Raw genomic sequence first — 24,063 nt, forward strand, 5'->3', positions numbered from 1 at the left:
AAAGAATGAGCTGGGTTGTTTTTAATATGCATATTTTCTACTAAAACTGAGCAAAATTTCTAAACAAGACTTACAATGCTGTGTATCTGTCCATTGCTGACTGCACATCCCTGCGGTAAACCGTTCGCAGAATTACCATGATTGGGTCAAACTCTCTTTCCCAGACTTCAGCTGTTAAAACAAAAAAATATATATATAAAATTAAGATTATAGAATACTAAATTGAAACGCATCCCTATGTTATTTCCAGATATTAACATATTCTTAAAAATACAGAAATAAATTAATGTAAGTATAGGTTGCTCTCTTCTGGTTTTAAAAGAAATGAATATTGAGCAAATTTTAATTAGGGATTGCCAAGTTCAGTCCTGGAAAGCAACAGCAGCTTCAGGAACTCCCACAATACCACCAACACCCCCCACCAATCCAATTCATCATCTAGTAGTTATTTATTGCTGCTCAAACAGTTACAGCTTAACAATTTTGGTGAACTCCTCCTTTAAATATTTAAGAAAATATAATATTGGAAAAAAAATCATAAAATTTATCGCAAGGTTCAACTACTAATTACATATTTCCATGATTAATTTGCCATAGTATACTCCTAAATTGGATTAACTGGACTAAATAAATGGGTGGATGAATGGGAGTAAGGAAACATTATTTCTAATTTTGAGGCAACCTTTGTTTTGTTTTTTGTTTTTTTTTTTTCCCCCAACAAAAGATGTATCCTTCATTCTTCTTTGATGTTTTCTCAAACAAATAATGTTGAGGGAACTATGCATCACTTGGACATCTGTGAAAATTATGACTTACATGATCAGGATATGATACAATAGTTTGCATAAATTTATTTTTTGGAAGGTTAAGTATCCTGGTCACAATCACAAGATGAGCTGGAGGCAAGAAATGGCAACCTTTTCACTTAACGTACATTGCCTTGGCCACTACACTGCATTGCCAAAAATGCAGTGAATAGTACGGTTTCACTTGCAGAACATGAAGGGCATTTTTAGCAAAAAATATTGAATAGTCAGTCAAGTCAGTATTCATTTTAATATTTAGTGAAGCTTTACAAATGACGTATGTCATGAAAATATTCTTCTGCCTTGTGCATCTTTACAACTGTGTACAGTAAGATCCTGTAATTTATTAACAGGGTTGGTAGCCAGGTGGGTAGATTACCACTCAAGATGGAGTGCTAGTGCGACAAGTGCTTTTGACAACTTTGTAAAAGAATGCATTAAATGTCAGATATTTGTAGTGAGTAAGAAAGGGAGTAAGAAGAAAAAAAGATATGAAACAATAATAAAAACTTTGCAAGCAACACTGACTGGGGCCAAGTAGTACATAAGAACATTATAAGATTAATTAAAGAAACAAAAGAATTCATGTTATTTTAATATATAAAAGCACTTTAAATTATTTTCAGCCTTATAACAGAGAAAGAGCTTGAATGACTTGCACTACTTTAGTCTTCTGTTCTATTAAAAATAATCAGACTTCTCCAAATGACAAAGAAATATTTTTGCATTATGCAAATACAGTACAGTAAACACTACCACTGTCTCACATCCATCACAAACACTTCCTGAATGGAACTTTTACTGGACATTAAGCTCCAGCCTTGTCACATACCAGGGGAAAAAGTAGAATAATATTAAATACTGTAGATTTTAACATGCACTTTAAGTGCTTTCTGCAGTTTTCTCCTCTATATTACAAAGATGACTCATGCAAGTTTAAAATTGAGTATTACAGTTACTCCAGAATTACAGGGATTGCAAAGATGTAAGAGTGAAGGACACATACTTGTTTAGCTTACCATAAATGAAGACTATGAGAAAACATTTGAAAAACATTTTATTTTAGTAGGTAAACATAGTGAATGCCATCCATTAGTTTCAATGAGGATTTGGGAACAGAGACAATTTGGGTTAGAGTAAAATTTGAACAAATGTTAGAAACCATTACTTTACAGTTAATTTAGGTACAAGGAACAAATTACCAAGCAGTATACTGAAATGCAGCACCTTGGAAGCTCACAAATCTCCAGCCAACATTAATTTAGGCACACTAGTTGACTGAAACTTGTCAAGCTATACTAGACTTAACATACTATTGTCAATATGCCTTTGTGTGTTGTTATTTGGACAACTTCATATCTGTAAACTTTAAATTAGGCACAATGTATTTAGGAGTTATTAATGGGCATTTTTACCTGATGGTCACCAATATTTTCAGAAGTAATCTACTACTTTGTCTTCCTAGAGCTTCACTATAAAGGGTGGCTTCTTGTAAGAAGCCCACGTGGATGGAGTAGAAGGCAGATAAACAAGTTCCTGTACACTGTGATAGGGATAGTGAGTAAAAAGGGGAAAGCAAGCAAAATGGAAACTGCAAAAACAGGAAATACAGACTTTTATTGTTTTTGTATTCATTACATCTATCTTTTTAGTATTCAAAGTGAGATCAAATTTACTTTAAGAGCCTTGGAACTGCTACAATGACAACTGACTCAGACGTGCAAGAAACATACAGTTTTAAATATCTGATTTATACCTTCACTGATATTTTAGTTTGTCTAGGCTATTCCATAAAAGTGTACCAAAAACACAAGGATATTTTGCTATGATAACAATGTATTTTAAACGACAAATAAAAAAATAAATACGCCTTTTAAAAGTTATATAAACAAACAGATGTTTTGCCAGATTGTAAACTGTGCAGAATGACTTCCCTAACTGGACAATGAAAAACATACAGCAAATACAAAACTGATGAGGACATAAAAGCAAAATTGATTTCACATAATACAAAGGAGTATTATATTTTAATTCATGTCCATAGACCATGTGTCATAGATAAAAGAAAACGTATTGCATTTTGCTTAGCATCTGCTCAAAGTGGATGTACCTCGATTCAAGAACACACATTAATCATGCCAAAAATTAATGTAATCAAATGGCCAATCAGTAATGGTGAAGCAATGGCTATCAACAACTGAGGTAAGAAGTGGAACACTTCTAAACATTTCTGTGTCCAGGGTAGCAAGCACAAATTTTATTAACTGAAAAAGTGAGAAGTATTTTCTAGATTTTACCAAAAAATGTATTTAAACAACAACAATAATGTGTTATGCTTGCCTTATAACATTTTGTTCCAGTCTTTTTCTGATAGCCCGCACTCAAACAATGAGAAGTTTAGTAATAGCAGGTATATAGTCTTCCAAATCTGCAGGTGTTTACAAACCATATTTTGGAAAATATCAGTGTACAGATACCCCAGTTGATGATCTACATAATCGAATACTGCAGATTTCAGAGCTTGGCAGGGAGACCAGATGTGATCTTGTCAGAAGACAATTTGACATCCCACGAGAGACATTTTAACGTTACACAAGACAAGGCAGTGAGACAGAAGGACAGCTGCTGTACAGGCTTTTAAATGATCGACGCACAGAGCGACAAGCAGAACAGGCATCTTGGCAGAAGCAGCACAAAGCCAGTAGCTGATCTGTCCACTTCTGCTTAGCGTGCGTTCAGCTCCCCCACTTCACAACGCGAGCAGGAGAGACGTGAAGTGGCAGGAGCCCAGCGTGCCACCGGGGGGGGCTGAGCGAAGTGATGGAGACCAGATCATCTCGGAGAGACACTTTGACAACACACAAGACTAGACATTACAACCTTAGGAAGCAAAACCCGTGAGATGGTGACTTTTGCACGTCACTCCCTACTTACAAACAATTTAAAACAAGTTCACTGACATCTAACTTAGCAGTTGTTGGAGTGCTTTTGGCAGACAAACTTCAGGTGCTCCCAGCTCTTAAAACAATGACAAACAGAACATACAGCTTGCCGGCACATGATCTGAGCACTTCTCCTTAGCGTGCGTTCAGCCCTCACACATCCCCACCCCGAACCCCCACCCTCTTTCAGAACGCTAGCGGCAGATACGTGAAGTGGCAAAAGGTCAGCTGCTGTACAGGCTTTTAAGTGATTGACGCAAAGTGCGACAAGCACAACACACAGCTGGCCAGCAGCAAGACTGCAACCGCTCGCATCTCTTTAGCATGCGTTCAGACCACCCCTTCACAACGTGAGCAGCAAGTCCTGCGAGAAAGAGAAGTAACCACACCTGGGGCAGGAAATAAAGGACAAATATTGTTTTTACAAAAGTTTTAAAGTAAAAATAAAAATAATGCATATGTAACAATTACCATGAAAATAACAATCTCTTTAAATTGTTTATCCGGTAAACCAAACCCGGTGGTGGGTGAGCAAAGTGAGCAGGGAACAGAGCCCCCTAGTAATAATAATAATAAAACCGCGATGTAGTAGGGGCGCGATAGCTGAACCGTGATATAGCAGGGGATCACTGTACTTAATCAAAAAAGAAAAATAATAATTTAACAATCTTCAAATTGTTGCATGACGTAAAACTATATAACATAAGAAAAACAAAGCAGGTATCCATGACATGAAGGAAAACATACCCATTAAAGAAGCAAGTTACAACTGCATAGAACATCTTAACAAAGGTTAAAAAAATATGTTGGCAATGCAAAAAAACTAAAAGCATTACTGAGGTCACTGAAATGGTTGAGAAACTATTGTGAAAATATATGTGATCTGGCCTGAGATGATTAAGACACAGAATATAGTTAATCTTAATACATAATTCGCCAGCCTCCTCACTCACTCATTCACTCACTCACTCACGTCCGTCCGAAGCCGAATGCGCAGTCACCTTCTGCGCACGTCCGAAACCGAATGTGCAGTCGCCTTCTGCGCAGCTGCCCGAAAAACCTTACGAGACCGACATCGCGGCAGGCGGCGGATTTACGGCCGCGAAAATTCAAAGAGAAAGGCGACTTCGACCGACATCCAACCCCAACATCGCGGCAGGCGGTAGATTTACGGCCGCAAAAATTCAAAGAGAAAGGCGACTTCGATTAAAGCTCTAGAGGCCTGAAAGGCGATTTCGACTACAGCTCGAGGCCTAATTACGCATTCTGATTCAATTACGCATTCATTCAATACACCTATATCAGGTTTGTGGTGCTTACACTTATTACTATTCCACTCGTGCCCGTTTCATCTTACATTGTCGAAACGGACTCTTTGTCTAGTCTTCTTATAAAGTACGCTACCGTGGCTGTCCGTTTGTCTGACCAGGATTTTAAATCACCTGTAGCTCACAAACCGTTTGAACTATTGACCTGAAATTTGGTACACATATACTATGTGACGTCTACTATCCAGGTGATGATTGACCTCCAAGGTTACAGTACACCCTCGAAATTCACGGGGGTTACATTCCTAGAGCACCCACAAATTGTAAAAAACCGCAAATTATGGATGTGGTTAAAAAATTGCCTATTTTTATAGTTTAAACTATAATGAATATGCCCCCAAAACACTTTAATTTCATTTCAACCTCAGCTTAATACATTACCTAAAAAAAGAATGTAAAGGTAAACCCGTATACTGTACAGTACTGTACTGATATGTCACCTGCAGTGCTAGAATGTAAAATACCAATGTTACCGCTATATGTACTTTAATTCATGCAAGCGCGTTTTCAATGCCAGAAGCCTTAGAAGGTACAGGCTGTTTCGACAGCATTCTTGGGCTATAACCCTTAAACTGCTACATACTTGGGGGTTAATGCATCCCTGGATGCCAAATACTTTTTTGCTGCACTTTAAATAAATGTCACAATTCACAAAGAAAAAGTGAAATTTTAATGGAACACATTTTTTTTTCATGCAAAGAGCATCACTGCACTTGAACTGGCTGCACGCAAGCACACAGAGGTAAACGCTGACGCTGGCAGGCTAGGCTACTGCAGCAGCTCAATCCCAGAGACAGTGAGGCTGCAGTGCTGCAGGGGCCGGCAGTGGTCATGAGCTGGCTGCTCAACGAATGAACGGCACTGACTGATCAGCTCCAGCGTGCTGGTAAATTGCACTGGGAACCGACAATAGCCGGTTTCGTCGTTCAATGAATGCCATGGAGACTCTGGCATACCATCATTTCTCTTAATCAGGAAGACTAATGTGAATCCTGATCTGTGAGCAAAACAGGGGAACAATTTTTCAATTCGAGGCAAATATCTGAGGAGTTTGCCAAATATGACAATATTACTACACATTCTGTGGATATTAAGGAGGCCTACAAAAGTATAAGTAAGTGTCACCTTATATTAATCTTCAGCTACTCCCAGTATTTGGATAGTAAGCATTATGTTTGCATAAGATGGGAACTGGATCGGTATAAATGAGGTACCGCTCCATCCTCCAGTGACGGTCAGAAACTCTATGACCCCCTCTTTCAATCAGTATGTGATTGGTTCCTAGGTGCCTCACGGTTGTAAAAATATGGCACTTTGAAATCAGATTAATCTTTTTGAATCACCCTGTATATCTAACATACATGAATTCCCCAGAAGAAGCTGAAAACAATTATTAGAATCAGAAAAGTCTCACCTGATCTGCTAAGGCTACTACCACCATTACGCTCATCAACAATAACATTTACTTCTATAGAACAGGATGTAGCTCAAAGTGCTTAACAAGATGTCAAGTTACAAAAAAGAAAAGAAAAATTTGGTAAGAATACTAATGAATAAATAATATACAACAAAATAACACACACAAAAGACAGATATGTAATTAATAGAGCAGTAGAGTCCTTATACAGAATTGTTTTTTAGATGTCTAAAGAGAAGTCCAAAGATAAGGTCAGAGAGCTGAGAGGACAGAAAAATAAAACAGGACAGACTACTGGAAAGTTAAATGTGACAATAAAAAAAAAAATTACTGAATTAAAAAAATACTACTAATACACCACTTACGTAAACTATTTTAACCTTTGATTATATATTTATTAATACTGTAATAGTAAAAAAATTACAGTAATCATCAATTTCATACCTTTAGGCGTGTACATTCCTTGTTGCATAGAGCCTCCAGGTTCAAAAACAGGAGCCTTAAAGTCTGCAACAGCAGATAGCATTGTTTCAAAGCTGTAACTTCCTGGGACAATTCCACTTTTTGGATTTGGATTCTCAGGAATGTAGAAGCATAGTTAAGGAAGTCTCTTAAAAATAAGGAAATCTCACACATTAAGAACTTTCACAAATGTATTAGTAGTATTATTGAAGAATATGCTAGACCGGTGGTTCTTAACCTTCTTCTATTCTCAACAATAACTCTGGCTTTTCCTCCACACTTTTGCCATGTCACCAAATTGCAGAAACCCCAAATTAGAATTGTTAAGGCATTTTTTGCTGTGGCCCTCCCTTGAGGAATTTTAGGTAAATATTTCCAGATTAGGTATACATATTTTCCACATTCACCACTCATAGTACACTATACAGAAACACATTAATCAATTAATGTCCATTTTGTATGCTGCCTAGCATCATGATTCCTATCCCAAAGCACTTGAGCATAGGCAGGCAAAGTGGTTTTTGACAGAGATACACACTGAAACAGCAGCACACAATGATCCTGCATTCTTGAGATTTTGAAACTGTAATTAAACATATGGCAACAATGTACAAGTGAAAAAATACTAAGTATTTTAAAATATTTTGCCCTTAAAATATAAAAATGAGTTTCCATGTTGACTCTTTGTTCAAATGAGTTCTTTCACAGAAAAAAAATGATACAAGCAAAAGTCAGTAAAATTTGCTGAAAGGATATGAGATCTAGTAAAGAGCTATGGGTCCGATCATTCATGCAGAGCTGAGATACCATTTCGGATCGAAGAATTTCATCATCTGTCATTCCTGCAATGCCAAAGAGTAAATAAATAAAATTCTATCAAGACAGGAAATTCGTGCTACATCATAAAGAAAAAGTCAGAATCCTGGGGACCTTTACATCTATACTCTTTATTATTCTGTATACAATTGAAGAGTAGGAACTGACAAGCTAGACTTCAATTAATTTGCTTGTTATCTTGTAAATCTTTTGTCATTTTCTTAAAACAATTTTTATTGAAGTGGTTAAATAAACCCTAATACAGCAGTAATCTTTTTTTATATTTTATTCAACATGACAACATAATGCAAATTACGTATTAATTACCGTATACATAAATTTTCGAACACCAGTTTGCTAAGAAGTATGATTAATAGTTGGGTAAAACTATCTATCTATTGTATATACTGGGTGGAAATTTGTTTATTACTTTAGTTGCAGATTTATATAATTATTATCATTAGAAAATGTATTGTTAAGATCAACATGTCCAGAGGCTAATTCCTATATGGCATGAAAAACTGACATAATAGGGTTTAACCTCCCAAGACTATAAAAGGTTTTATAGTGTTATATTATTAAAGAGTTTGGTTTAATTAAGTAATTTATTAACTGGTGTGCTAAAGACTTTTATGTACTTATCATTCAAACATTTGGCCTACAGTTATTTATTATTACAACAACAAAATTAAACTTCTAAAATAATCAGGAAGTTAAAGTAACATTGCAAATAAAATCTATGGACTATGAAGCACTAAAAACCCTCCAATTAAAATAAACTTAAGGGTGTATTAAGTTTTTTAAATTTTAGATCATCAAACCTAAAAAGTTTTCAATATATTCAAAGAAATATTATTTTAACAACAAACGGAATGGACCCAGTGAAATACTAAGAATGAATAAATTACAATAAAAAAAAAACTAATGAATCAAGCACAAACTATAAAATTCTTGCTTTGTTTACAAAAATAGAAATGTGATTTAAAAATGAAAATTTATTTTACACAATATATAACACACAAAGACTTACTTCAAGATTTGAATTTTATCGTCTTTAATTTCAGGCTATATACTGGCACAGTTAAAGATAGCTACCATATTAGGAGTCCTTTGACTCCCAGGATCTTTTTGTTGGTTGCATTGAACCACAAACTGAGAAAATTCAATATCAATGGATAAAGAGATGTTTGAGTTTCAAAACTTTTTCGGTTTCATTTGCTAATGAATAAAATAAAAAAAATTGAAAATAACATGCAATAATAGTTTAAAAGATCTTCCATTAAACTGCAAACCTGTTTAAGTTCCCCATATTTTATATTTCACTTGAAACAGTGATTTAGAAAGAGTATCTGTGAACCCCACTGTTGCCTGAAGAAGGGGCCTGAGTTGCCTCGAAAGCTTGCCTATTGTAATCTTTTTAGTTAACCAATAAAAGGTGTCATTTTGCTTGGCTTTTCTCTACATTCATAATGGCTAACACGGTACAACACCCTAGTACTACCAAAAGTAAAGAAAATTAAAGAAAGCATTTGCTAGGCACTCTGAGATTACTATTAACGCACAGCTTCTATTGAACAAGAAAGAACATTTAAATAGTATTAAAAGTACCAACATATATATTCATACAGTATGTTGTGGGTGTCAAAGCTGGTAAAAAAGGACCACCACTTGAAAACTGTGAGGACATTTACCATCTACTTCTAGCGTGGCACAATTAGGATGGCAAGCAAATGTAAAAGTAATGCTTAATTAAAAGAAACAAGAATACAGTAATCCCTCGCTATATCGCGCTTCGCCTTTCGCGGCTTCACTCCATCGCAGATTTTATATGTAAGCATATTTAAATATATATCGCGGATTTTTTGCTGGTTCGCGGATTTCTGCGGACAATGGATCTTTTAATTTCTTGTACATGCTTCCTCAGTTGGTTTGCCCAGTTGATTTCATACAAGGGACACTATTGGCAGATGGCTGAGAAGCTACCCAACTTACTTTTCTCCCTCTCTTGCGCTGAGTTTCTCTGATCCTGACGTAGGGGGATTGAGCAGGGGGGGCTGTTCGCAAACCTAGACGATACGGACGCTCGTCTAAAAATGCTGAAAGATTATCTTCACGTTGCTACCTTCTGTGCAAGCTGCTTCCTGACGCGACAAGCTGCACGGTGCTTCGCATACTTAAAAGCTCAAAGGGCACGTATTGATTTTTCACTGTTTGTTTTTATCTGTCTCTCTCTCTCTCTCTCTCTGCTCCTGACAGAGGGGGTGTGAGCTGCCGCCTTCAACAGCTTTGTGCCGTGGTGCTTCGCATATTTAAAAGCCAAACAGCCCTATTGATTTGTTTGCTTTTGTCTCTCTCTCTTTCTCTCTCTGACATGCTCTGCTCCTGACTCGCACTCCTTTGAAGAGGAAGATATGTTTGCATTCTTTTAATTGTGAGACGGAACTGTCATCTCTGTCTTGTCATGGAGCACAGTTTAAACTTTTGAAAAAGAGACAAATGTTTGTTTGCAGTGTTTGAATAACGTTCCTGTCTCTCTACAACCTCCTGTGTTTCTGCGCAAATCTGTGACCCAAGCATGACAATATAAAAATAACCATATAAACATATGATTTCTACTTCGCGGATTTTTTTATTTCGCGGGTGGCTCTGGAACACAACCCCCGCGATGGAGGAGGGATTACGGTCTCAAGAGTACTTTTGAAACAATTAGGGACAAATATATCCCAATGGATTGTGGGTTTTCAATATATGAAAACGCAGAGAAAAAACAGTAAAACGTCACATTACTAACTTGTTTATCAATTATTAAAAACAGAAGTCAAATAAAACATTTCTGAACACAATAAAATATTGAGAGGTTCACCGTGAAAAATCAAAAACACATACCTAAATGTATACGTAAGCTTAGCAGTATTACAAGAAATGTTAGTGCTCCTTCCAGCATAGGCCTTTCATGTTCTGTATCAAGTAGCGAGTTCTGATGCTGTGATGCCATTGTTAGCAAGTCCACTACTTTAAATCTGCGAACAACAAAAAATTTCAAGAAAACATCAAAACAGGAATTTATATCGGCAACAAGTTACTTTTTCTTAATTGGTGCAAAACTGCAAACTTATTTTGACATTAAACACACCTAAATCCAATAAACATTGCCATTCATGGAATCCTTTATCTTTCACAGCTGAATCTGATTTTGCAAGTGCACTCATTTTTGCTGGAAACTTCATCTTGCATATAACCAATTTACATAAAGGATGAAATGGCAAGGGAGAAGCATCTAGAATCAAAAATGAAAATAATATATGAAATAAAATTAGAAATTAGCATGGGGTACCCAACTCTAAGGGCATGGTCAGAGCACTGATTACAGGGCTTTAGGAATGGTGGGGGGGACAGAAAAGAAAACCAACCAGAAAGTTAGTGACCTAGAGACTAAAAAACAGTAACCAAAAAAGTAAGATCAAAAGTAGATAACCTGCACAAGGAACTGTTGCCAAAAGGCACATTCCAGATTGATATGCATCAACCAAAGAAGGTAAGATTTGCCCAACTAAGTAAAAATGAAGGGCCCAGAATAAAACACCATTTACACAGACTGCAGTATACAAGGACCCTGTTGGATACTGCAGAATTGCAGCCATCACAGGAATAGATCAAGGTGTCTATACTTTTAAATAAAGTGCACATGTTAGTCACAAAAACACTAGAGGCCTAGGAAGGAAATGTAGTTTAATGGTCCTAGTATTTTAAAGGGATGCTCCGGGGAAGATACTAAAATTTGGAGCAGATTCAAACAACAAGATCACCCCAGTGTGAAGAGGATGTTCTAAATATTTTAATAAATTAAAAGTAAAACAGCAACTTGCCTTTAACTAATAGTTAGGATACCACACACCAGGGTTGGTAGGCCCAAAGTGTTTATTGTTTCAATCTGTGCACATCTTTTCCCACTGTGTGCCCTTCTTTGTTATTTTAATACATAAAGGAAATGTCTTTGTATATTCAGGTAGACCAGCAAACCTTTTTTTAAAAGATATAGGCAGCTTCATAATGAGGTTTTACTACAGCTTTAAATGTATACATGTAAAATTGAAAGTTACTTTACCTCTCAAAGACAGAGGAAATGAAGTAATCAGGATCAAGCCTTGAGGCACACACCTAAGGATCCATAGAAAAACATATTAAGCCACCAGTACCAAATAAATACAGTTGTAAAAGTTATTGAATTATAGTTACCTGAAGCAGATAAATATCAGGATCAATCATTGAGTTGCAAAAATGTGACTGGACATAAGTCATAGCTTGACCTTTAATCTGCAAGCCATTTCTGACCCACATGTTGCTATGGATCTCTGAGAGATTTGCCTTAAAAAAATATAAATGAAAAATACAGATGATTAAATAAACCATTAAACACCATTTCAACTATCATCTAATAATGAATTAATTTTCACAACACTCTTTTGTATGTAAAGCAATAAGATTAGATGTAAGACTCAAACTCAGTAGGTGCATTAGGGGTATCACAATACCAGAACTCTTGCATTTGACACCAATACCAGTGAAATTTTGCAAAACTTGGTAACTTTTTGAAACCACAACAAAAACAGAAATCCTATTCCACGGCTTTTTGGCGCTGTTTATCAGTTATTTGAGTGAACAAAATTGTATCTTTTTCTGTAATAGTAGAGGAAATTTATATAAAAATACCAACAGTAACAGCAGCTTCAACATACTGGCATATCCATCAAGTAGTTAACCAATTATCATTTAAATAAACTTATATTGACAATAGTAATTATCAAAATAAAATGCAGAGCTTGAACTTTAATATATGGCAAAGATGGGGCTTCCCCCAGTGTAACAACAAATGAAGGGGATTTTATAATCATGGGGGGATTTCAGCATATGATTTATAAAGAATTATATTATGAACTACCTGATTTATGTTAGCATGTGCATAATTTAAATTTATTCTGACATTATCTCGCAAGTAACTGAAAAATATTGCTTTAAATCAATACTAAAAATAAAAACTCAAATACTATTCAATACGTATTGCCAAATTGAGGAATTCCAAGATAATAAAGGATCGTTACATTTAAACAAACTCTTTAAAAGGTGTTTTTGTCACAACATACCTTTAAAATACAGCTCGTTAGGTAATCACTGTTTATAGCACTTACTATTGTAAGATTAATATCTGTATCATTAGCAGGTTAAAAAACCATACTAAAGAGCAATACTTAATAAATGAGTCAAATTGACTCAAATATCCAATGTCAAACACTCCTGGTGCTTTAATTTTCCAAATCTGACTCTCCTTTTTTACATTTGTCCCAGCTTTAAAACTTTATGTATGAAAACAAACATGTCAGTTCTTCATTAATCCACTAGTTTAGAATTTGCTTTGTGGTATTAAAGTTTTTTTTACATAAGTGATAATACTCTGTTATGGCTTAACCGGTGTATTAATCGAGAATTAGAAAATTACCTGGGCTGTCGTTACCCGTACACAAGTTATACAGTAACTGTATAGCAGCATTACACTGGTGAATGTACCATTCAAAACATATGGTAAGCATGCTTATGGGTAATAATCACAAAGATTAGTTTGCCTTCAAAAACCAAACAATAATTTGAATTTAGTGCCTGCATATTCCTGTTTACATTTACATATTTGCCAGATGCCTGTATCCAAGGCAACTTGAAACATTCATGATACAATTGGTTGCATTTTTTTTGGCATTCCAATTGGAGCACAGGCCAGTCAAATGACTTGCTCATGGTTACACAGTGCTAATAGCAGGATTTGAACACACATCCTGATATCCAAAGCCTTAACTACTACACCAAACTGCCTCATATTTATTAATGAAGTATACAATTTTGCCAGTATTGTTAACTGCTTGCACTAGCGTAGCAATGGATTGTGCAGATTGTGCAAAGTACAAGGGCCTATGAGCTTGGGGGGCCCCACTCAGGGCGTATAGATTTAAAAAAAAAAAAAAAAATTAATTAATGACTTAATTCAAACAACTGTTGCACAGTCTTGATACAGTGGCTTCAACGTTCTTTCTTGTTACCATCAACTCTGACCTTGATGGCTAACGACGAATTGTATGCTGCTGCCTATTTTCTCATTGAACACTATAGTACCAAAGTTTTACCAGCGTTTTCTGCTCAATTGTTGTCAATTCGTGCATGTTTTCAATCCATCCTGTCAACCAAGTCAACTGTTTTCGAAGTAGCTAAACCGTTACTGATACATCACTGTGCACCGTCGTCTAGTTTCAGTGACGTTTGCACGGCTTACATGTTACTGCTGAACGTGCCAGTAACTGTTGCTTCGTTTGAACGATCATTCTTCAAGTTAAACTCATTAAAAATGACCTCAGAAGTACCACATAGCAAGACAAACTTAGTGGCTTGGTTGTACTCTCAATCGAAAACAACCGTGTCTGACAACCTGACGTGTCAAATATTGTTGAGACTTTTGCGTAACACGCAAGCAGGTATTTTAAGGTGCTAGTGATATTCTAAATAATAGGATTTGTGACTTGTCAGTCAGTTCCATATTTGTAAGCTTCAACAGTTTAACATATCTGTAATCTGTTTTATTGTGTACCTTAGTATGACATAAGTGCACTATGTCACTACTGTGAGATTTGTGAGCATGAACACTTTATGATGTCCATTGTCTCAGAACTTGTGTAAAACAGGTCGATTGTGTAGTAGTATCCTGTCAGCCTGTGTTGCCGTTTTAATTTGTTACAAATTGAAATTGCTTCATTTTATAGCACAGAACAGTTTCTACTTTCTAGCTTACATTATATTTTAATCATCTTCTTTCACAAAGTTGTCTTGTAAAAGTAAGCAGGTCCACATTTTACATATATTTATGTACTACTACTACTACTACTACTACCCACACCTCTCACATTTCATTCCCACAATTTATTTTTGCTAACTTACAGCAGCTGTAATAAAGCGATTAAAAAACATATTACAAATTCCATTTAGAGAGGTGGTTTGTTTGTCACCAGCATTTGATCTGATAGTGACAAGGTCCCAGATGCCACTGCCCAGCTGGCCCCTAGGATCTAGTTGCAAATAAATTACTAACAGTTAAGCTAGACAGGAGGGTCCCACCTGAGGGTGATGCACAGAGGCCTACAGCAAGCTAGCTACGCCACTGTGCTTGCATCTGCAATCATGCATTTCTGTTAAAGCAGTACATGTCGCATAAATGTGCCTTTTATTTTGAAGCATTGAAATATTAAACATATTTTGTTTTGGTATTAACATTTCAAGCAGCTAATTTCATTGCTGGTGCATCGTTCATTTCAGTCAGCTTTACTATTGCCAGCACATTCAGATTGCATTTTCCTCCCACATCCTACAGTCTTGTATACGTAATTGTGGTTTCCCTCACAACTCTGTACTGTAAATACCAGTTAGACGAATGCTTGGATGGACATTCTCTAGATGTACTTATTACAATCAGAGAATGAATGTAAACCTCCATTTTTTTATCAGGATTATGGTGAACATCTTTTCATCTCCTCTTACATATGCGGAACATTTCCTAGACAGGACTTCTGTGGTGTATGCTTTTGACATGTGTTGATGCAGTGCTTTATCATCACTACTATGAGCCATTTTCGTACGTAGATTTTACTCACATTTTCCTCATGAATTATTGAGCCTTTTGTAGTAATTCATCTACTTGCAGTCACACATCAGTGCAGTACCTACTTTCACTCAGTACTACTAATACTGTAAATAAAAAAGCTAGTACTGTTACTTTTTTGGAATTTTGGTTTTGACTTCGTACCGGAGTGACATCGCTAACATGTATGGTACATTCTTAGATGCTGCATTTTCAGCACCCATTTACATTCTGTACCACACTCAAACTTGCATAAACCAAGAGAGAACCAAGGTCTATGTTGGCAGCATCAAACCCAATACAGGAAACAACCTTTGATGGGAGTGCCAGTACATTAGAGGGCCCACTCAAATATACACTCGCACAGGGCCAAATTGTAATGACCTTATTGTCCAATTTGCATGTCTTTGTGATGTGAGAGTGAAAAAAAGCAGTAGCCAGGGAAAAACCCACACAGACGCAACATAGACAGAAACCAGGAGCAAGATTCAAGACTCAACTGGAACAACTGTACCACTAATAGCAGAATATTTTATTTTGTTTGAACAGTATACACACACAAACAAGAATTTGGACAAACCCATGATTTTAATACAATACTTGTTTTACAAATAAGATGAGAAAATTAAAGGCATGATCTGATACAAGACTGCTTCTCCTTGGTGTGCAGGTTAGTCTTATATGACATGGAAATTTTAACTCAATAGTCATAATCATGGAGTTTGTCCTAGCTCTTTTTTTGTGTATGTTGTTCAAACATAAGGTGGGGAATAAAGTATTCTGCTGTTAATGGTGCAGTGGTTTCATTATCCTAAAATTGAATCTTTCTCCCAGTTTCTGTCTGTGTTAAGTCTACATGTTCTTTATAGGTCGGTGCATTTTTCTCTGAAAAGAAAAAAAATACTCTGGCCAAATTAGGCTAAAACTATAATAATACAACATTGATACTCAAAAGATATATTTGATTATCTAAAGGTAATATAAGCCAGTTTGACATATCCTATAAACAGCATACATGATTGCTGAAAAAGATGGCCTTCATTTTAGTTCTTAATATTTGTTAAATGTGATACTACAGTGACAGTTGTGTCAAAATATTTAAAAACAAAAGCTTTCATTCTCAGCTTTATCCAGGTAATGGCAGAGCTGTTTCAGTTCAGCAACACTGCCCCTTAGCAACTGGCCTGAAGAAGTATGAAAATAATATACTGTAAACCAATACATTTACAACATTTGCAGTACAAATTAGAAGATTTACAGATTCCTACCTGTCTACTTTATACCAAAAAGCAACCTAAAACAATTGGAGCATTACCTACCAACATTCTGGCCTACCAAAAATCAGGAAGTGCAGTAGCGATTGATTTCAAACTAATGAATTAAAAACTTGTAACAAATATTTATGAGTTGCATTCACATATACTGCTTTATGCTTATATTTTACTTGTGGCGAGTGCCCTCTTCTACGCAGTGGTGTGCTGGGGAGGCAGCATAAAGAAGAAGGACGCCTCACGCCTGGACAAACTCGTGAGGAAGGCAGGCTCTATTGTAGGCATGGAGCTAGACAGTTTGACATCCGTAGCAGAGCGACGGGCGCTCAGCAGGCTCCTATGAATTATGGAGAATCCACCGCATCCACTGAACAGTATCATCTCCAGACAGAGGAGCAGCTTCAGCGACAGACTGCTGTCACCGTCCTGCTCCACTGACAGACTGAGGAGATCGTTCCTCCCCCAAACTATGCGACTCTTGAATTCCACCCGGTGGGGTAAACGTTAACATTATTTAAAGTTATTGTCTGTTTTTCCTACATTTTTATTACTCTTTAATATTGTTTTTTTTTGTATCAGTATGCTGCTGCTGGAGTATGTGAATTTCCCCTTGGGATTAATAATGTATCTATCTATCTATCTATGCTTGTAATACATTTTTGGAAGTCTTCTTTAAAGTCAAATACTATTAAGTCCATAAATTATACTAGAGCGGTACCAAGCTGCAAAAAATTAACATGTTTAGTTAATATGGATCAAAGATACCCAAATTAAATTAAATACCTGAATTTGAAGAGGATGAACCATAATCTTCATTAGCACCTCTTGATCTGGCAAGAGACTGTCCAAATCAAGACCCTGGCACTTTACTGCCTTTTTTAAAGAAATAAATACATATATTCTTAGTCATAAAAAGAAATCAGATAACATGGAAAATAATTTTATGCAGTACACTTTTGTATGAATATTATTGAATGTCAAAGCGTTACCTTGCTCAGAAACATAGCATAGTACCGATGAAGAGGCAAATGGAAGGTAACCTGGTTAGCTGTGGGCTGAAAAAATTTAAGTAGGTTAGTAAATTAACCATAAAGTAGTTTAACAAAAAAAACATAAAATAGTTTTAGCCTCCCTCTCAATCATCCAGTCATGAAAACATAGATTTATTATTTACAGCAAAAGGTTTTACTTTACTCTAAACATCTATTATTTTAATACTAATTCAAACCTTTTATCATTTTTTTGTTAATGGTTCATTTTTAATCCTAAACACTGTCTATTGAAAAGAATCACACCACACTTTGCAAATAAATATCATGAAAACATAAGATAAAAATTATTTCAAAAGCAAGGGTGCATGACAATCACAGGGTAAACCAGCCAAGTAAGCCCAACTTAGTTTGAATCCTTACAGTTTTCAGATCAGCTCTCTAGCTATTATATTATGTCTAAAAATTTAAAAATGGTACCTCATCTACAAAGTTGATGGCATCAAACCACATCTGTAGTGCCTCTAAGCAGAATCGAAGCATAGTTTTTGTGTACTCTTGTGTTTCCTAGAACAAATATGAACAGCACAAATCCATTAAAAGTACATTTCTGCATATTACCTATTGCAAAAGTAAAAATTATATGATTTCCATTTATATTAACAAGGCACTTAAACATCAACTATTGCTAAACAGCAAGTAAATATTCTTACCTTAACTTTGCAGTGTGTTAAGAGTCCCCACATTGGTTGAGCACATGCTTCCAATTCAGCTGCAAATGCTGCATAGTATGTCTGCGACTCAAACTCAACATGCTCATTTAGTTCACGCTTATTCAGATTCATACCTAATATAAGGAATTAATGATTTTTTTAACCATTTTGGAACACTGTAATCATTATCATCACCACTACTAGTAAATAATCAAGAAAAATTTTTACCTTGAAAAGAAGAAACAAAACCCATCCATGACATCAGCAATGAATGATTCTCCAAGAATTTCTTTGCTACACTTTGGTGTGATAATATATTAATAAAATCACTAACTAAAGGCCAGTAAGTGTTATTTTTAAGAAGTGCTTCTCCACAGTTTACCACAACATGATGGTTATTGTCTTCATCTACCAAAAAACAAAAAATATTTTGTTGGCAATCAAATGCTTCAAACCAGTAACAACATTAGCATGTTCTCTTACAACGTATTTGTGAATGGGATACTCTACTTCTGTTACACATTTCTAAGTATATTAATGCTTGTATAGTAAAAAAGTACACTTCCATAATGCGTTTGGTAGAAAATATATTTTTCAAACACAATACTAAAATGTATACCTCACAATATTCAGGCTACGACTTTTACAATATAATACTATCTTATACAATATTATGCTTCTTAAAAAGACATAGAAGGCTTACCTTGAATGTCACTTTTTATAAGGCAACCTTCCATCATGTAAAGGAGGACAGTCACCATTATTTCTAGAAGACGACATTCCTCTGTTACATGACGTGCTAGCTCTTCATTACTAAATAACTGTACACTAATATGTACAATTCTATTAGACATGGTGTCTGATTCATGGCTTTTCATTAAAGTTTTCATAATGAATGCATAATGTTGAACAAAGGTCTTGGTGAAAGCAATCTGTGGAGATAAAAAAAGAAAGTATTCATTACCTCGTACTTAACCTTAATTTATCTGGCTGATTCCAAACAGTGAACCACATGAGGGAATTATAAAGTACTGCACTAAGTTATTACATTTTGCAAACAGGTTTGCTGATTTTTTTTCTCAGGCTACTTCTTCAGATATTTTGTTGATATGCAACTTTAACACTTCATATTTACTAGCAAAATTTAGTAATACTTTTTGAATTTGTCTTTAAACAAAAAAATGCATTGCTAGTATAACAGTACTCAGTAGTATAACAGTAGTTCATGTACTCACCCATCCATCTACTATAAGATTATGCAGAGCTGCAGCCTACTGCTGCGGCACAGAATGTAAGCAAAACCAATAAACTGCAACATGCATGTCTTTGTAATATGGGAGGAAGTCATAGAGTACCCAGTGAAAACCCATGCAGACAGATACTAAACTACAGTATATACTGACAGCAACAGGGTTGGAATATAATTCAGACTTTTAAAACCGTGAAGCACTTAACACCGCACCTCTGTATAACAAGGAAATATTTCAAACCTTAAATATGCTTGTTCTTCTGAATGTTTCCTAAACGATCCCCTTTAAGTTTTAACTAATTCATGGAGAATTAATTCAAACTGTTTTAAACAAGTATTAGAACAAATGTTTTTCAATAAACATACATATACATGCTCCTTATACTTACTGGAACATAACAGTAGTACTACCATTAATATGAACTGTTTTTAAAATATTAAAGTGCATAATTATGCAGAAATATATTTAATAGCTTTACTTCATATTAAGTCCATATTAATTCAGCACATAGAAAAAAATAAAATTGACTTCAGAATCTCCACAAGGCACTGTATTTATGCCATTATGCCAAAGGCTGAATACACTTGTTTGACTAGATTACAGCTACAATATGGTCAGTATAAAAACACTGGGTTAACGTTATTGAAAAACACCTATATTTAAAGGTCCTAGTGATATCGTGTGCAACTGCTACAAATGAAGTTTAATTTCTCAAGAGTAACTGAAGCACTTTAAATGTTGTATAAAAAAAAAAAAAAAAAGGCTTCAACTTTCCATTCTGCACAGAATAACAAAAAAAAAATGGTGCTCTAGTCTTAAGGAGATAACCCAATAACGCAAAGACAAAATGCTTCCCTTTACAGATACGTTCAACTAATTTTGGATGAAAAAATATAAAAAAAAATACAAGTTATGATGGGATATTAATGCATAGTTGTGGAAACTCACTCATAAATTAAGCTAATAACAGTATGGTATTTATTCAAGACCTCTTTACTCTCTGTAAAAACTGGGGGAAAACGTATTACAGAAAAATAAATCTAAATGCTCTTGTCATTTTTATATTATATATGTATTATACACACATACTCTTTATTGATATTAGAAGGAATTGAGAAAGAAAAAATAAAGTCATGCATAATACACAATCATTCAACAGATACACAGTTTCATAAGTGAGATTAATTTTTTTGCTTGAAAATGTAAGTTTAATATAGTCTGGCCGGTTTACTACTTGCCAAAAGCACATCTATATAATATGCTTACACTTACTAGGCATGTTTACATCATCTGAAATGCTAATTCATCGAATACTTCTTAAACCAAGCAAGTTATGTTTATATTACTACCTGATCTCCAGACACAAGTCTTATGGGTTATATGTACACTCGGTTACAATTTTACTAGATAGCTTCTCTCCTCAGGAAACCGGCAAAACTGAGCACTGAGAGAATAATCTACTTCTGCAATTTTACTTAAATACGAGTGCTTGAAATCATTTATATTTAAGAAGGCCTGTAGCAGTATTTACCTCAGCATCAACATGCAAAGTACAAAGGAATACCAGCCTATCACAGATCATACTCACCCATGCAAGAACATATATACTCATCAATTAGAATTACCAATTACAATAACATACAGGTCTTTGGAATGAGGCAGGAAGCCCAAGATAAGACAGAAAACCCAACTGCACACAGGGAGATGGGAAAACTCCACAGAGCACAGAAATAAGCCCTAGGGCCTTAGTGCTGTGGGAAGCTACTCTGCCATAAACAGATAACAAAAAATAGATAAAGACATCAAACATTTTAGCGTAATAACAGCATGTTTTACAAAGTGTTATACTGCATTACAAATATTTTATCTTCTTTATTACATTTTTTTCCCCTCCATTGGTTGGGTATGTAATGATGCGCTTCCTAATATTTATTTCCCTTCAGAGTGGCATTGTTCTCACTATAGTAGCATGTTTTTTCCCCAGGTACTCCAGTATTCCTCCATATCCCAAAGCTGTGAGTGTTAGGATAACTAACAAATCTAAATTGGCCCTGTGAGAGTGTGTGCAAATGAATTATTCCTGCCACTGAACCTGCCTAGAGCGGGTTCCAGCCCCTGTGCACTATGCTACTAACTATAATAGGCTCCAGACACCCAAATTGTGATCCATGCTGAATTATGCAAGTTTGAGATCATTTTTTCCTCATCTCTTAATGGGCAATTTTCTAATTTTAAATACTGGTAATGCTCCCAGCCAATTTTATTAATACATAAATAAGCACAAAGGGCTACTTAAGTAGCAGGAAACCCTATAGTTTGAAAATATGAATTTGCTCTATGTGTACTGTTTCAAACAGACCAGTACAATAAAAACAGTTTCTAATGGTTAATAATGTAATGTAAGCCACCTACAACACACTGAAATTACATCAGAAATTACTTATTTTTAAAAATATTTATATTGCCCTTGCTTTTCCACACAAAATAATAAATAAATTTAGCATTAATAAAAAGCATTAAATCTAAAATGAAGAAGTATGGAGAGTGTCTGTCAAAATGATATATGAGAGAGAGAGAGAGAGAGAGAGAGAGAGAGAGAGAGAGAGAGAGAGAGAGCTTACAGAAAACAGGCAGAATGAATCAATAAGGAGGTCTGGATTTCTAAACACAATCCTCAAACCTTATATTCCTGATCCGGCAACATGTTAAGTAGAAAAGTAACCATCTTTTGTGGAAATTCATATTTTATTGTCCAAAACAATAATTCTTCTAAAAAGCATTTATGTTTTAGCACACCCATAATGGTTAGATCTGAAAAAAAGAAGAAAAAAACGTTTTTTCCCCCACAAACTTAAAATCAGGGTTATAATAAACTATTGTATTATACTTTATATTAAATTTTAAAAGCAAAACAGTGATAAAAGCAAATACCTTTGGTACTGCCACTTAGTTTCACTCTTTTTCTTTTCCCAACACGACTGCCATCCTGATCCTCCTAAAATGTCAAAAAAGGAAACTGATTATTCTGTTGATATTCAAGCTAAAACCACATTCTTTAATGGATTACTTATTTTAGCCAACTATACACATATACATACACATATTATAACAAGCAGCATACAATGTAAAACAGAGATTAGAGAACTACCAAGTAAAGCCTTTCAAGTCAATGTGAACTCAAAATAGAAGTAACAAAAAGTGAAAATTATTTCTGTATACGTTTTTCTTTTTCAAACCTACTTGCTATACAGAAATGTATTGTTATTCATTTTCACTAGATCACATAACAGATTATCTGCAGATTCACAATAATAAACAAAAGTTGTATTAATAATTTTATACAATTGAAAGACATTTACAAAACAACCCTCTAACTCCATGAATGCTGAAACATTTGGACCTTTACTATACCACAATCTGCAAATGTTTGTGTGTTTTTGAACTTAATTTCCACATTACAGGGATAGGTGGAGCCCTGAGAACAGATGCAAAGAAGGAACCAACCGTGAACAGAATTCAAACCCAGCACAATCAGGAATTGATCTAGACTTTCACAGTGGGTCAGTTTGGTTTCCAGTTAGTCAAATACATCAGTCTTTAATAGGAACCAGTAAAATATATAATGGTGTAGGATCAATACTAAAATTTTGACTTCAATATCAATAACAGCTTTCAGATCTCAGTACCAATGCCAAAACGGTTCTGAAGCAAATAATGAAAAACTCCAAAGCAACCCCATCTCCATCGCCATCTTACCCCATCATCCCTGGTGTGCCACACAATTGCTTGCCTCTGTGGTGCACCATGCTATCACTCCACACTATGGATGGCTTCCCTCCTGATAGTCATGCAGTTCAGATTATGACAAAGCTAAGTGGGTTGGTGGGGCATGTAGATTATTTTCCTTAGTCTCACATCAAATGGCAAAAATATTTGCTTTTTTTTTTTTATCTTACAGACAAATATGACTCCAGTTAGATATTAGTTGACTGTGAATAGGATTTCAAAAAAGTAATAATTTCTTTAATTAGACACCAATGATATTATTACCCTAAGTTCTTGTCTATAAGCCGGACTCATGTATTAGCCGGAGACCAAAAATCATACGAATTTTTAAAATAAAATCGTATCATAGATAAGCCGGACTCATGGATAAGCCGAACGTACTATAACCTATAACTAATAGAAGGGAGGGAGGTCAGTGGTCTCACTCGCGCCCATTTAATTTCTTTAAGGGGGGAGAGAGTGTGAGATATTGCCGTCTCTCTCACTCCCCGCATGGCGCGGTTGGAGCGGCCGGAGCGCGTTCTTTCTGCTCTGGGCGTCGCCGAGTCAACACGAGCGCGTAGCGGTCATTTAAATTGTGATTTTATATGTAAGCATATTTAAATATATAT

At 35.4% G+C, this 24,063-nt stretch overlaps 2 protein-coding genes across 2 annotated transcripts in view; both read right to left on the reverse strand.

Annotated features, from left to right (window-relative positions):
- The window catches only part of LOC127528918 (uncharacterized), a 469,030-nt gene that overhangs the window by 389,124 nt on the left and 55,843 nt on the right, over positions 1–24,063 (reverse strand). The gene's annotated exons all lie outside the window — the stretch shown is intronic.
- Positions 1–24,063, reverse strand: part of ubr3 (ubiquitin protein ligase E3 component n-recognin 3) — a 279,977-nt gene that overhangs the window by 211,055 nt on the left and 44,859 nt on the right. The window contains 14 exon segments of the mRNA XM_051930608.1: positions 75–171; positions 6,938–7,077; positions 7,710–7,797; positions 10,658–10,791; positions 11,877–11,929; positions 12,008–12,136; positions 17,498–17,587; positions 17,704–17,769; positions 18,184–18,270; positions 18,417–18,550; positions 18,645–18,824; positions 19,120–19,348; positions 22,347–22,477; positions 22,598–22,661. Of these exon segments, the coding sequence (XP_051786568.1) occupies positions 75–171; positions 6,938–7,077; positions 7,710–7,797; positions 10,658–10,791; positions 11,877–11,929; positions 12,008–12,136; positions 17,498–17,587; positions 17,704–17,769; positions 18,184–18,270; positions 18,417–18,550; positions 18,645–18,824; positions 19,120–19,348; positions 22,347–22,477; positions 22,598–22,661 (1,622 nt within the window).

This window comes from Erpetoichthys calabaricus, chromosome 8 (genome assembly GCF_900747795.2).
Source record: "Erpetoichthys calabaricus chromosome 8, fErpCal1.3, whole genome shotgun sequence".
NCBI classification, from domain to species: domain Eukaryota; kingdom Metazoa; phylum Chordata; class Cladistia; order Polypteriformes; family Polypteridae; genus Erpetoichthys; species Erpetoichthys calabaricus.